The sequence below is a fragment of the Megascapheus bottae genome, chromosome 8, assembly GCF_031878675.1.
Source record: "Megascapheus bottae isolate mThoBot1 chromosome 8, mThoBot2.hap1, whole genome shotgun sequence".
Lineage (NCBI taxonomy): Eukaryota > Metazoa > Chordata > Mammalia > Rodentia > Geomyidae > Megascapheus > Megascapheus bottae.
In genome coordinates, this window is record NC_143516.1 from 19,830,841 (window position 1) to 19,845,596 (window position 14,756).

Genomic DNA, 14,756 nt, shown 5'->3' on the forward strand with positions numbered 1-14,756 from the left:
TAATTGTTTGTTAAACTTGACAGTTGAAATATGATGTAAAAAATCAGTGATAATAAACGTTTTAATTAAAAAAAAACGGTAATCCTCAAATCTCAGCCTCCTGAATAGCTAGGATTACAGACACGAGCCATCTGTACCTGTCTCCACTTTGTTTTATTACATATGTAAAGACCATGTATAAATTTTTAATAAGAACGTTAGCCACCTTCCATTTCCAGTGCCCCATTCACCTTCCAGCCCATTGCAGGACATTTGTGTCCAGGCTCAACCTCCTGAAATACATCTATACATTGCTTGTTAGAAAACAAACATGACTGATTCTCTTAAGTTTCTGCCATTTGTCCCCATGATCACCATCTGAGATCGCTTTTCCTGCCTAGGACTAAGTCGTTATGTAACTAGCTTCTCTGTCTCAAGTATCTCCTCCTCCTTTCCAATCTGTTCTGGCCTGTCTGGATTGCACCCTTCAGTGGCTCCCATTGCCTTGGTTTGATGGAAGACCATCAGTTTCCCTGCTACCCTGCTACCCCTTCTCTGATGTCATCTCCCAAAGACCTTATCTGGCATCCTTTGGCAGGATTTTACCACTTTTAAAGCAAGGCAAGAACACACGCATGCTTGCTTGCTTGCTTGCTTGCTTTCTTTCTTTCTTTCTTTCTTTCTTTCTTTCATTCTTTCTCTCTTTCTCTCTTTCTCTCTTTCTTTCTTCTATTTGCTAGTCCTGGGGCTTGAACTCAGGGTCTGGGTACTGTCTTTGGGCTTTCTCAAGGGTAGTGCTCTCTCTACCTCTTGAGCCACAGCACCACTTCTGGCTTTTTCTGTGTATGTAGTACTGAGGAATCAGGCTTTGTGCATGCTAGGTGAGCACTCTTACCACTAGGCCACACTCCTGGCCCTTAATTTATTTTTATTATGGTGTATCTCAACAATAAAACTAAGCCCTTAACTGCTCATAAACCCTTGATGAGTTAGATAACTTATAGAAGCACAGTTTAGGCTGCTGTGTGACTCCTCTTGAGCCCAACAACTGATTTGTCTCAGTTGGAGTCTGTAAAATGAATTTCTAGCCCCCCCAAAAAAATCATCGCTCCAAGAAAATCTTTTAGACACATTTTGATTTCATATGAAGGAATAAAGAAGTCGTCATGCATATTAATAAGGCATTGTCAATGGGAATCATCAACAAGAGGGCTGAAAAGCATTCTAACATGTGCTACCAGGTTAAAGTGCAATGTGACTGTCCTTCCTTCCTTCCCTCCCTTTTTTGTGCTGATACTGGGGTTAAACTCAGGGCTTGGGCACTATCCCTTTTTCCACAAGACTGGCATTCTGCCACTTGAACCATACCTCCACTTTCAGCTTTTTGCTGGTTTATTAGAGATAAGAGTCTCATGTACTTTTCTGCTCAGGCTGGCTTTGAACCACAGTCCTCAGATCTCCACACCTTGAATAGCTAGGATTACAGGCATTTGGATGCCACCTCCCAGCTTCAGTGTGGCATTTCATAAAGCCCACAACTTACATACCTAGTGAAACTTAACATTTAGGAAAAGGTTTTTTGAATGCGTGTGTCCACACCTGACTGGCATATAAGCAAACCCCTGGAGTTCATCACTGGTTCATGGCAGAGCAGACATGGGAAAATGTACTCTGTTGGCCCTGTGAAATGCTTGATGTGCAGTGAAGATTTATAGGACAGTTATAAAAGGCTCTGCAGGGACCTGGTACTTCTTGGCTGTTGGGCTTGGCCCCTACTCAAGTTTTGCTTATATGCCTGTTAATAAAAGGTGGTCACATAAAGAAGATGAAAGCACACCTGCCTTTTCATTTTCCTTTCAAAGGGTCAGTGAAGTTTTCTTTGTGCTTCTTGGGTGCTGTGCTTAATGCTGTAAGATGGCAATCAGTTGTGTGCTGATTGCCACAGCAGCCATCAGTAAGTGGCTTCCTTCTAGGAAACTGAGGGAGTCCTTTAACTTCAAGAATGGAAATGGCTAAAAACCAGCTGGGACCCTTTGTTCCTCAGGAGTAGTGTGATTCCACATCAGCCTGTGCTGGCTTTGTCATTTTTCAGATCATAGGAGGTTTTTAAGTTGTAATAGCATATGAATTTCCTTTTCTTATTGTTGTTTTGCTTCCTTGGAACAGGGTCTTGCAATACAACCCCATATAGACCCAAACTCAAGATTCTGCCTCAGCGTCCCATGTGCTAAGACTATAAGCATGCACTGCCATACTGGCTTAAAATGTGATTTTCTAAATCTTCTGCTAATAAGTAAACTGCAGCTTATGTAGAGGAGACAAGTCAAATGTTTAAAAGATTAAAGTGCAGTAGTTTTAAAGAATTAATCACCTTCTCTAATGTGGAAATGAATTGACTGCTTCTGGATACTTCCGAGAAAAAAAGAAAAAGAAAAAAAGAAAAAGAAAGTAACTTACACATGTATAGAACTTGTAATTTACCAATGAGAGTCATTCAGTTCAGCAGTAATAATTTCTGTTTTCAACTACAGTCCTTGAACAGTGCACATCAAGCCCTCTCCCTTCTCAGTGTGCTTTTTGCAAAGCTCACAGGCTGTTAGAGAGGAAAATTGTAGGTGTGTATCTCACTGGCTAGGCAGATTTCTTAGACTCAGTCATGGGCTTTGCGATTTTGCAGTTTCATGGCCACAAAATGAAAGAAAGCATAAATGTAAACAGAAGTCTAAATGAGCATGGGTGTGTACCTATATGTGTTTATACCTATTTTGTATATGGCATTGTGAAAACCAGGCCCAAGTTGTCAGCTTACTTCTGAATGTAGCAAGTCTGACTACTTTGTGTTGCCTCCCTCAAGGTTGGAGCTAGACAGGGCCAGCCAGCCAGTGTGGGAGGACAAAAAGACATATAAATTCTTTGTGGAGTAAGGAGCTGAGGACAGCACTTGGCTCAAGGCCTGTTAAACTATTATTCACACTAGGTAACTGGTACCATTTTTACATTTGACCCTGAATACAGTTTACTATTACATTATAAACGTTTTTCTTCAGCATAAAACCAGTCTAGTACTAAGATCAGCCCTTTTGTACCAGTATCTTGGTTTGCTCCAGGTTTATATATCATTTATTAGTTTAAAAACTTGAAACAATTACAAAATTGTACTGCCTGTTGGAGGTCTACATGCCCATTTCACATGGGGACTGAGTTAAGATTTTCTGGCTTCAGGTGACATGCAAGGACAGTTATGCTACATCTGAGTGACGGTAGTTGTTAGTGCTAGGGGAGAGTTCAGGAACTCAGAGTGGTATTTGGGGGATATTAGGACTCAAGGTCTATTCCTGTATTTGCCTTTGTGTTGAATCAAAGTTTTAAAGGAGAAAGAGCTGGAGGAAGACAGTGAGTTCCACCAGAGATCACGCCACAATATTTTTGAAATTGTGTAAGAGTAAATTTCTATGTCCATGAAAGATTGAGCATTTAAAACAAGTCTCAAATGTACTTAGATCTTAACTGAGGAGAAAAATGTATACTTTGTGCGTAGGGAAAGAAGCCATTATTGACACTGTTCGATGTTGGGTTGTTTGCTTCACTGTGACTGGCCACAGCTGTGACTGTGACACAGCGAGCTGATGTCAGAGTCAGGATTCATAAGACAACAAAAGCATCTTCAGAGCAAGTCACTGAGCTGAGTCTTGACTCCATGACCTAGCCAGTGGCTGTTTGAGTTTAACCTCTGCACCTGCTCTCTGTTGTCAGGTGATGTCAGCTTTTGAGCTGCAGTGGCTAACAGTGGGAAGATTTACAGTGAGACTGGCCTGGGTTTGACAAAGGAGAGCATGTTTGGGGCAAGGAGTAATTAATTAGTCTGGTTACTCTGGCCTGGGCCTCAGGCTCATGCTGCCTCTTGGGTTGTTGTCCAGTGGAAGTAATTTTTGGTCTCCTTTGGTTAGGTCCTCATTTCTGCCAGTAAAAAAAATGGCTTGTTGTCTTAAAAAGAATATGAACAACAGCAACAAAAATCCATCTTGATGATTTTTGTACATTAATACAAATCAAAGATCCTCTAGGGTAGGGAGAAGAATGCCATCCTTGTTGTTGGAATACATTTTACTGACATGATTAGGAAAGGAAAACTATGAATAAGTAATGAAAACTACTCCTGGTATGGAAGGACTTAGCTCTGGTCGTCTGTGAGGTCTTCGGTTCTGTGGTCTCCCTTTCCTCGAACCTGGATTCCCCTAGACACCTATACAACACAAGGTCTGCAATGAGACCATTTCCTTTGACTTTTGGAGGAGATGTAATTTTGATTAAAAGACAAAAGAACCTATCCTTTTCCTTAGTTTGACACTTGGTATTTTTTAATGCCATTTATGATATGCACAAATTATAAACAGCAGACTTTTAAAGGAAGAAATATTTCAGAAAAAAAAAACAGTGATTACATGATTATATCTTTTGGAGAAAACAGACCAATGAAGAACTGAAACTGGGTCAAGTGTTGAGAATTGCTCTCCACCACTGGAGTCGAGGCACTGTGGAGTTGGGAGAGTGTGTGGATGTAATCAAGGAGACTTCCTCCTTTAAGGGATTTTCATCTCTCATTTCTGACCTTCATCTGGATTTGCAGAGAGTGCTCTGCATAGCCATCTCCAGTGAGAACGGTGTGTCTCTCTCTCCTTGTTTGTCTGTGTTCATTCACTGTCAGGACTGGGTTGTTTTCAGGAGAGGTGCTGCCAGAGCTGTACATATACTGGTTCTAGGTGTAAGAATGTTAGGAGAGTGAGCAGGTTGTGGAAGGATGGGAAGGTACCAGCCTTGCCTCCATCCATCCAGTGGCTTGTAAACCTTGTTAGGATAAACTGGTTATCCTTAAAGAAGGAACAGCCTCTCGCCTTGCCTTGCACCCCTCTGCCCTCCCTAAGGAGTCTCTTCTGCTTCTGATAGCCAAACTCTTCTCTCCTCCCTTCCTGCCACTCTGCTGCTGAGAGGAAGAGGGAGCTGCCCAGTGGCCTTCACTGTAACCAACCCTCTGCTGGAGTGAGTTCCTAGGACAGAGCATCCTGTGGGCAGCGGGCAGCGGGCAGCAGGAGGTGGAGCCACTCCCAGCCCTCCTTGATTAGGGTATGTGAGGGTTGTCAGGGTAACTGTTCACAGCAGACAGCAGTGGGTCGACTTCCCCCCTTTTCTTCTGTGTCCTGAATATTTACTGAGCAGTAGCAGAAGATTGGGGAAAGTGTGCTGCTGCAGGAAGGAGAAGCTGGGCTCTGAACAGGTCAGGCAGTGGCGGAAGGCATTGCAATCTGCATGCATTTAATAAGGCTCTTCTGGAGTGTGTGTGTGCATGTGGGTGCAGGCACTCACCAGCGCATGTGCCTGCGGGGGAGGAGTAAGTGGGAGGGGGCTGCTGCTAGGTGAGGGGGAGCCGCAGGGCCGGACTTCAGTTGCCAAGTGGCTCTGGTAGTATCTGTCAGCTGTTCGCACACTGTTTACCCATAGGAGATCTATTACAAGTGCTCCAATGAGCCAGCAGCTTAAGAACTAGCAGCTTCCTGGGAGCTGCAATTACATAAGCATATATTTTTAATATAATAACTACAAAAACAAGTAGCAGCGGTATGCCTGGATCAGCTACAGCTATCCGACAAGAGAGACTGAAGAAGACCAATGCAAGGCCAATTCCCCTTGGGTTATTCACCATTAATGAGGAAGATGAACAGCAAAAGAATGGAAATTCCAGAAGACCAAAAGGTATGCATTTAGTCTTACCCTTTGGTCAGAGCCAGCTCTAGCCTTGTTTTCCCACACTGCCTAGAGCACCACACTGTGTGGCAATGGTAGTGCCTGCCCTCTGGATTGAGTGTGACCGCCTAGCACAACCTGCTGCTGGTGGTGTCACACCCTCTGGGGCTGGGGATGCGTGAATGGAGATTCGCATTTGCTGATCTGATAGGTTTCAGGTCAGCTACCTTTTTGAGCCAAATTGCTTTCTTGACCTTAGAGGTTATACACTTTTTACACATTCACTGGGCCTGATTCCAGGGACCGTGTCTTCATCAAATGGAGGAAATTTGAGTTTTAAGGTTTTATGGGAATGTCACCTGCCCACCTTCTCATCCTTAGCTGTGTCAGATAATTTGAATTAACTTTAAGAAAATGAGTTTGTCCTGGACAGGAGTGGGTTAGAGAAGGGGACAGGAACACAATCTTTTGATGGGCAGAGGGAGAGGATGCCTCTAGACTTTGTATATTGGAATACTGAGAGGGAGGGGGAGGAAGAGGAGTCTTGAAGGCCACATCTAGGGCAGAGCTGGGAGCTGGGAGGGTTGCTGTTGTTGGTTTTGTTTTGTTTTTGTTTTTGTTTAACTCTGGCAATAACTCCACTACTGAGTACTTGTCTAAGCTGATGAATTGCACCCGGTACAGAAAACAGAAGTCTGAGTCTTGCGTTGTTCTCTGCTAACAGTGAAATGTAGCAGCAGCTGGCCGGGCACCGCTCCGTCCCTAGCATCTTCTCATACTCATTCTCCCAGGGCGGTTGTTATCAGTCAGCAGTGGCAATCGCGTGCATTTTTGAAGAAGGGCTTTCAAGCTTCCATGCTAAGTTTTCCAGCATCCTTGTTCTTCCAGCCCTCTCCCCAAAAATATATATGAGCAGATGGTTTTGGCAGTTTTTAATGTGCTGATTAAATTTTAGCTTGTATTTAAATGATCAGTTATTTGATAGGGACATATCAAATTTTCTTTAACATGGCACCCAGCCCTGGCATGAGGAAGTAGCAGCTTAATGATAGAATGGATGTTTATTTTTAAATACAGCTTTTCTTTGACCTGGATCTTGACTGCATCTTGGTTTGCTTTGATTATATGTAATTGAAATGGTTTACTTTAAATCTAAAAATACATTTTTAACTTCATTTTTAAAACACAAGGAGCTTCTTGCAAGTGAGACTCTTACTACTGTAGCTGACCTTTATTTACTGTCAGAGACGGCTTCTGAGGACCATTGATTCTACCAAAGGAAGATGTATTTACCCATGAATTAGATAATTCCACCCGACTGTTGCTCCTGATGAAGACTCTGTACATTAAATTGTTAGTAGCAAATCACTCAGCCTCTGAGGAGCTGGTAACTTTAAAAAAATCTGATTTGTTGAGGTGGCCCCATAGGGTGTTTTAGAAACCGCCTTGATTTGTGGCTCTCTTTCCTGGGTGTTCTTAGTGATCATTTATGATAGCCATGTAATTTCTTCTTAGAGTTTGTTGAATCCTGTTTCCCCTTTTTTACTTGGTTTTGTTTCCTGTGGCCTGGTTAGTATTTTATTGGAAAGAAAGGAGGAAAAAAGGGAAACAAGGTGCCTCTAAAATTCTGTGTTTGGCTCCTCATCAATGAAGAGACTTTAGTCAAGGAGTCTTTGACCCCCTATCATTGTCCTTTTTTTCCTAGCCTACATCAAAACAAACAAAACAAATCTAAGAAACAAAAAAGATGGGGGAGAGGGAATCTGTGCTACTAAGGATATCTACAGTTCCTGAATGTCCCCATGTCTCTAATTTATCATATGTTCAACTAAGTCAGCAGATAGACAACCCTGGGTATCTCTAATTACGCTGTAATAAAGCTACTTTGGCTTTGATTCTGAATTTTTCATCAAGACTCTCTGAGCAATGGAAATAGCCTATTTCTAGTCCAGCTCTGTTGATTAGGAAGAAGACAGTAATGTAGATCTACACTGTCCATTATAATTATCCTTCAGCCACGTGTGGCCACCCAGCCCTTGAGATGTAACAAGTATAACTGAAGGTGTGATTTTAAAAAATTTAGCTGATTTCAACTTAAACTGTCATATGGCAACCTTCTTAGAAAATAGTTCTAGTTTGTAGGACTGATCTGAATTTGTGTCCTCGCTGCTGCCTGGTGAGTGTGGTTACTAAGGAAAGCATCCTGAAAAACATAGCCTGCCTTTATGGACTTTTTTCTGTTTTCCTCTGCTCTGAATATTACCCCTTACCAGTCATTGTTTGCCTCTATGGTCTTTTGCAACATTTAATGGGCTCCCATTTCCAAAGCATCCTAGCTCGATGACATACTCTTTTTCATATGATTATTAAGTTTGTTTTCTTTTCTACCCACTCCATGGCCTGATCAACTAACCATGTCAAAGCCTGGTGTCTAAACCATGGTTGCCTTTTTAGTATCTTTTCTGTCATTACCCTCTAAAGTCTTTTGTTACTGTCCAAAACGAATAAGCTGAGTGCTTCAGCGAAGGAGTGACTGTCACCATAAACTCAATAGGAATGGGCATGCTAGTTGCCATTTGGAATCCAGATAGTCTTCAGAGTTAATGTGAGACAGGAATTTGGCAAGCTAGCAAACCAGATCCATTCTTTAAGGAATGTTTCCCTATCCCCCTCCCCAAAGTGGTCAATCCAGCAAATGCTTTACACACCTTACAGTTATTAACATGTAGCCTTTAAATAATAATAGAGAGGGAGCTAGTCTTGTGCTGTCTCTGACAATTGCCCCTCTGCAGTGCTGACCTTGGGCCTGCCTGGATACAACTGTTAAGGACTGTTAAGCTAAATGCCCTACGATAGTTTTCAAGACAAACCTGGCTTAGGATTTTGCTGAGCATAATGTGCATATAGCAAAGTAGCGTAGCAAGATTTCAGTGGCAGATTCGTTTGTTAGGGCATTGTGAGAGATGCAAAGATGATTGACAGGTTTTTTGTTCTCAGAAGTATTAACTAGTGGGGGAAGACCAGTATGTACAAATAATACACTGAAGTGAAGGGAAAGAGGGAGAGAGGATGGAAGTGGCAACAATGTCAACTATGTGCCAGTGAGTTAGCTGTTAGCTTCTAGTTATCACGATAGAAAAGGATTAAAGAATATAGGCTCACATCCCGCCCCATCAAACATCTGGCTAGGTTGGAAGTTCACACAGGACCCAAGGTAGAAACCTAGAATGATGGATGGGGAAGCTGCTTTAAACAGATCTAGAAGCTAGACATCCATATTGCTTTTGTACACACGTTCACTTCTGGCGGCTCCATGTTTATGAGAGACTGTGTTCATAACAGAGTACATTTTATAACTTCTTCTTACAGTGGCCTCTACATCCATTAGTGAACCATCTGGAGTAATTGTCTTCATTGATTTTCTTCTCCTGCTTTATATGAATGCATCTATGTATTTGCCTGTTTATATGTACGTGCATGTATATATAAATATATATACACATATACATGCATGCACATATTGCAGTGTGTATGGATGTATAAAGCCTGCCTGATAACCAGTACTAAGTTTACTTAGTAAACTTTACTTGACAGTAAATGACTTGATTTTGTAAAAATGCATTGCCCTCAGAAGATGATAGAAGATCCCTTACAGGATGGATCATGGCCTTCCTGCTTTCAGTCTTCTACTTTCCATCATCCAGATGGCATGCCACCAGACCCCTTCTCATAGGAAGATCTATACCTCACCAGTCTTTAGGCAGTTGTAAAGATTGCCTTGCTTTGGAAGAAGTCTCAGCTGACCATCGTCAAGCCATATTTGGTCTAAAGGTATGTTTATTTGCCTTTTGCAGGTTTCTCTTTTTAATAAACCAACATTTAGAAAAACATTTTTTTGTCATGTCACAGATTTTAGCTGTCCTTGCAAAACAGGAGGACATGCCCAACCCTGTCATTTGCTTCTTAGCATCTGCAGTTAGCTGTGCAGGAGCTGAGCCACAGCTGTCACTGCAGTGGGGTCACACAGACATTGGCCTGTGTCAACAGCTGTCCACATTACTGTGGTCATTTGCTGCTATAACCCTTGACCCAAAAAGTAAGTTCCGGCTCCTTGGGACTGGTCCTGGTCCCTTCTCTCTCCTTCCTTCCTTCCTTCTTTCTTTTTTCTTTCCTTTTCTTTTTTTTCTTTTTTTCTTTTTCTTTTTTTTTCTTTTTTTTGTTGGTTGTGGGGCTGACTGCTGTCCCTGAACTCTTCAGCTCAAGGCTAGCACTCTACCACTTGAGCCACAGCACCACTTCCAGTTTTCTGGTAGTTAATTGGAAATAAGAGTCTCACAGGCTGGCTTTGAACCATATCCTCAGATCTCGGCTTCCTGAATAGCTAGGTTTACAGGTGTGAGCCACCGGCACCCAGCCTCCTCTCTCTTCATTCTTGTTTGTGCTATTTTTTGACTTCTGTATAACCCCAGCACTAAAATGTTTACTTTTCCCTGATACTACTCTCCCTTAACATTCTTCCTTGACCTTCCACCCTCCTCATGTTTTCCTTGCCTGGATAACTGACTCGTTGTTTACAGTCACCTTCGGTGTCTTCCACACTCCTGGAGTCTCACCTCTAGGGAACCTACTTCTGTGCCCAGTCTCCCTTTCCTGGCAATCCCTCATGGCACTCCTTAGTGCCCCGAGTCCTATTCGGTACCAGCCTTAAAAGTAATATTGTCTGTACAGAGCTAGCCCTTTTCTAGACTAGAATTCCAAGGGCCTTACCCGCTGTTCCTTGAGCCAAATGTCTGTCTGTCTTCCTGTTCTGACCTGTCCTGTCTTGTCTTTTCCTTATTTTTTTTTTTCTGCTGGTATAGGGGCTTGAACTCAGAGCCTGGGCCCTGTCCCTGAGCTGTTTTGCTCAACCTAGTACTCTGCCATTACTATTTTTATTTACCATGCACTCAGACTTGCCCACTATAACTTGCCCTCGACAATACATCAATAAAAAATTCCAGTTTGAATGCTCAAATACTCCTTGAACCATTAAGAAAAAGTACAAAAAGTTGAGCTAGGAGCTGGTAGCCCACACCAATAATCCTGGTTACTCAAGAGAATGAGATATTAGGAACTTTGGTTTAAAACTTTTTTTAATCTTTACTTGTAGAAGAGGCTTTTACTTCAGCACGTCCGTTCATAATAATCAATGTCACCCCTTCCATCCTTCTTCCCTTACTCTCCGAACCCTTCCCATACCCTGAAGTCTCCTGGTTCCATTTTCTCATAGGTACATTGAGAAGTATGACTATTCTCAGCCACCCTTCCTCTCTCCATTCATCTGTGTTCACTGTCCTTGACTCTCCCTCTCCCCCAGCAAAACATGCTTCACCATCCTGATACTCATTTTGTCTAGCATAGACAAGATAATTGCTTAGAAGTGTGAGCGGTAGAGGGTCGGGGGGGAAGTATCTGGTATGTTAATCATATTCCTTTCTGTCCACTCTACTTTATTTATTGACTAGTATCTCCGGGATTCTAGTCCATTGTGTTGATTTGTGTCATACTATCAATCATTTTGCTTTGGTTGGTAGAAAAATGAAAGGGGGGCTGGGAGTTTGGCGTAGTGGCAGAGTGCTTGCCTACCATGCACGAAGACCTAGGTTCAATTTCTTAGTACTACATACATAGAAAAACGCTGGAAGTGGTGCTGTGGCTCAAGTGGTAGAACACTGGCCTTGAGGAAAAACCCAAGAACAGTGCTCAGGCCCTGAGTTCAGTCACCAGGACTGGCCAAAAAAAAAAAAAAAAAAAAAATGTATTTATAAGGCGATAACTGTTGAGTTACTTTGTACTTATCTAAGTCAGTATTGCTTTCTGTTCCTTTTAACCATTCATAAATGAAATTGTAATGCAATACAGGTTCTTTGAATCAGGGCACCAGAATCAGGGCAGACTCTCTCCCACCTTGTGCTGTCAAGATATGTTTATGGAGGCTATAGTGACTATTCTTCTTTTGGCCTATAAAGTCAGCATTTTCTGCCAGTTAAGATTTCCAAGTGAAATACAATTTACCCATGTGTATTGCTATTGGAGAGGTGATGATCTAGCCACTGTGACACGGCTTTATAAGTCATGAGTCTTTGTTTTTGAAGAGGAGTCTTATGACCAGAAGCGAGACTGTCACTGTGGAGTCATTAGCATACATTTCCCTGCCTCTTTCTCCCTTTGTCTTCTGAATCTGCGCCATTGTCTGTGCCCACTGTCCTTAAAAGAGTGTTACTTCAGGACTAGGCAGAAGGAATTAGCAGGAAAACTTAACAGCTAATGAGGCAAAAGTATATTCTAAATAATAATAACATTAATGGTAATGTCAAGGACCCCATTATACTAGGTGTGATTATGCACACCTGTAATCCCAGATAGAACTTGAGAGGTGGACGTAAGACAGTGTAATCCCAGATAGAATTTGAGAGGTGGACATAACACAGTGTAATCCCAGATAGAATTTGAGAGGTGGGGGCCTGGAATTTAGCCTAGTAGTAGAGTGCTTGCCTAGCATGCATGAAGACCCGGGTTCAATTCCTCAGTACCACATACATAGCAAAATGCCAGAAATGGTGCTGTGGCTCAAGTGGTAGAACTCCAGCCTTGAGAAAGCACAAGGACAGTGCCCAGGCACTGAGTTCAAGGCCCAGGACTGGCAAAAAAAAAAAAAAGAATTTGAGAGGTGTACATGAGGCGATCAAGGGTAAAGGCTAACCTGGGCAAAAAAAAAAAAAAAAAAATTGCAAGATTTTCTGTCCAAAAAAAAAAAAGAGAAAAGATTATGCAAGGTGGGGAACAGGCATAATCAGAATAAGAAAAAGCTGGGACAGAGGTGGTTCACACCTGTATTCCTAGCTACTCAGGAGGCTGAGATCTGAGGATTAAGGTTCAAAGCCAGCCCAGGCACAAAAGGACCTGAGACTCTTATCTCCAGTTAACCGCTAGAAAACGAGAAGTAGGGCTTTGCTCAAAGGTAGGGTCCTTGAACTGAAGAGCTCAGGGACAATGCCCAGGCCAAGGGGTAAGGTGGTAACCTTGAGATCAAGAGCTCAGAGATAGCCCCCAGGCCTAGTTCAAGCCCATGACCCCCCCACCCCCCAAAAAAAGAATAAGAATATTAAAAATCGGGTTGAGTGTGTTCCTGTCAACTTTTCCTCTGAGTTAGGGTGGCTGTTTCATGTAGCTAACGTTTAGGTTCCTCAACTATATACCAACCTCTGTCTCTGGTGGGGTAAAGGTGAAATCAACAGATCCACTCAGTACCACTTCAGTGCCCTTCCCAGCCCCTTTCTTACCCTGTGAAACTAGCAAGGACAAGCCCGCAAGTATTGGTGAGGACTAGTACTTAGCACACTCTGGGAAATAGATGGCATTCACTGAATGATAGTTGTAATAGCGGTTCTTTGTATTCACAGGGATCGTATTTTCTGTGCACTCTGACATGTTCTGTGAGTGGCCAGGCTGTCTGTCCCAGCATCGTCTCCAGTCTTATTTGAGAGGTGATTCCACGAACCCAGTTTGCTGTCTAGACCTTAACTTACTTGTGAATGGAAAATCCTAGAAGGGCTAACCTCTTTTCTGAAGCCTTTGTAGGCATTTCCCTCAGAAAGACCTTGTGTGACTGGATCCTTGTTCTGTATTTATTCACGTGGATCAAAAATACTAGATGTCAGGCAGGTTACTCATGCAGTAGTCTGTAATTTTGTTGGTTTTAATGAAGGAAATAAAGTACCATTATGTTACATCACCTCATTTGTTATTTCAAGTATGATTAAGGGAGTGTACCTTTTGTTCCTTGGGATTAATGGAAAATTTCTGGTCTGCCTTGATCAGGGAACAATAGTAATAATCCTTTGCCATCTTGGAATATAATTCAAGATTTTTTTTTCTTGATTTGCAGCCCCACCACTGTGGATGAAGCGTGTGCGTGTCCATGTGTCTCCCCACATTGAATATCATGAAGATATTCTAGGCTCATGGCCGTATTCTCCCAGTGAGTTCAGTTATGGGTGCTTGAGCTGAGTTAGTATCTTTGTTTCAGTATTGATTTCTCTGTAGCAGTCCTTTTTTTTTTTTAAACTGATCAGGTCAATAAGTGCTGGGAGCACAGGAAGGTAGAAGTACCAAATTTGATGTCATGCACTTCTGTCCTCAATCCTGTGCCTCCACATTTGTGTTTGAAGCAATAGATACTGTCTGGCTCTCAGATTCAACTGTTGCTTCTCCTTCCATTGGCTGTACCTTATCCATTCCTGCTTGTCCTTCTGTTTAAATATCCTTTCCTTAAGGATGTTCCCAGGCCAGGTATCAGGTTCTAGGCTCTCAGAGAGTTGTGAACTTGTCTTCACTTGCTCCAGCTGAATTGTAAGTTTTAATATGCTTGTATGCAGAGTGTTTAATGTCCAGTGAGACCACACTTGGAGAGGGCACTGAAATGGGTCTGTTAGGTTCACGCTGAGCCACACCTAATACAGAAGCTGGTGTATAGTTGCTGGTCCCTAAATGTCTGCAAGAAGTATCTCAACTTAGAAGGAAAGTTGACAGGAACACATTCAACTGTTTTCTGTGCTGGTATTCAGGTTTGAATTCAGGGCCTGGAGGCTGCCCCTTAGCTTTTCTGATTAAGTCTAGTGTTCTACCACTTGAGCCATAGTACCACTTCTGGTTTTCTAGTGGTTCATTGGAAATAAGTGTCTCATGGACCTTTGTGCCAGGCTGGCTTTGAACTGTGATCCTCAGATCTCAGCCTCCTGCATAGTTAGGATTACAGGCATGAGCCACCAGCAATAGTGAGATGTTTTACTAAAAAAATGGAGGTCAAAACTTGATGATTGACATGCATACTTGTTTTGTTTCATTTGGCTTGGTGGATGTTTATTCATGTTCCAATCATGTGGAAACGGAAGATAAAGCTCTCTAGGAGCTGTTGCTGACATTTGGTGAACAGGCAATTCTCAGCTTCAGAAACACAAGTCTGCTTTCTCCTCCAGATGTAAGTGAGAAATAACATA

The 14,756-nt window shown here is 42.4% G+C and overlaps 1 protein-coding gene across 3 annotated transcripts in view; it reads left to right on the top strand.

The window, feature by feature from the left end:
- Positions 1–14,756, top strand: part of Map7 (microtubule associated protein 7) — a 138,662-nt gene that overhangs the window by 14,324 nt on the left and 109,582 nt on the right. The window contains exon 1 of one of the 3 annotated variants that reach the window (XM_090338063.1): positions 5,434–5,727. The exons of 1 other annotated variant lie outside the window; for it this stretch is intronic. In XM_090338063.1, the coding sequence (XP_090194189.1) occupies positions 5,595–5,727 (133 nt within the window). In that variant the 5' untranslated portion in view covers positions 5,434–5,594. Of the gene's footprint in view, positions 1–5,433; positions 5,728–14,756 lie in introns of those variants that run through there. One more of the 3 variants, XM_090338064.1, reaches the window with a different exon arrangement.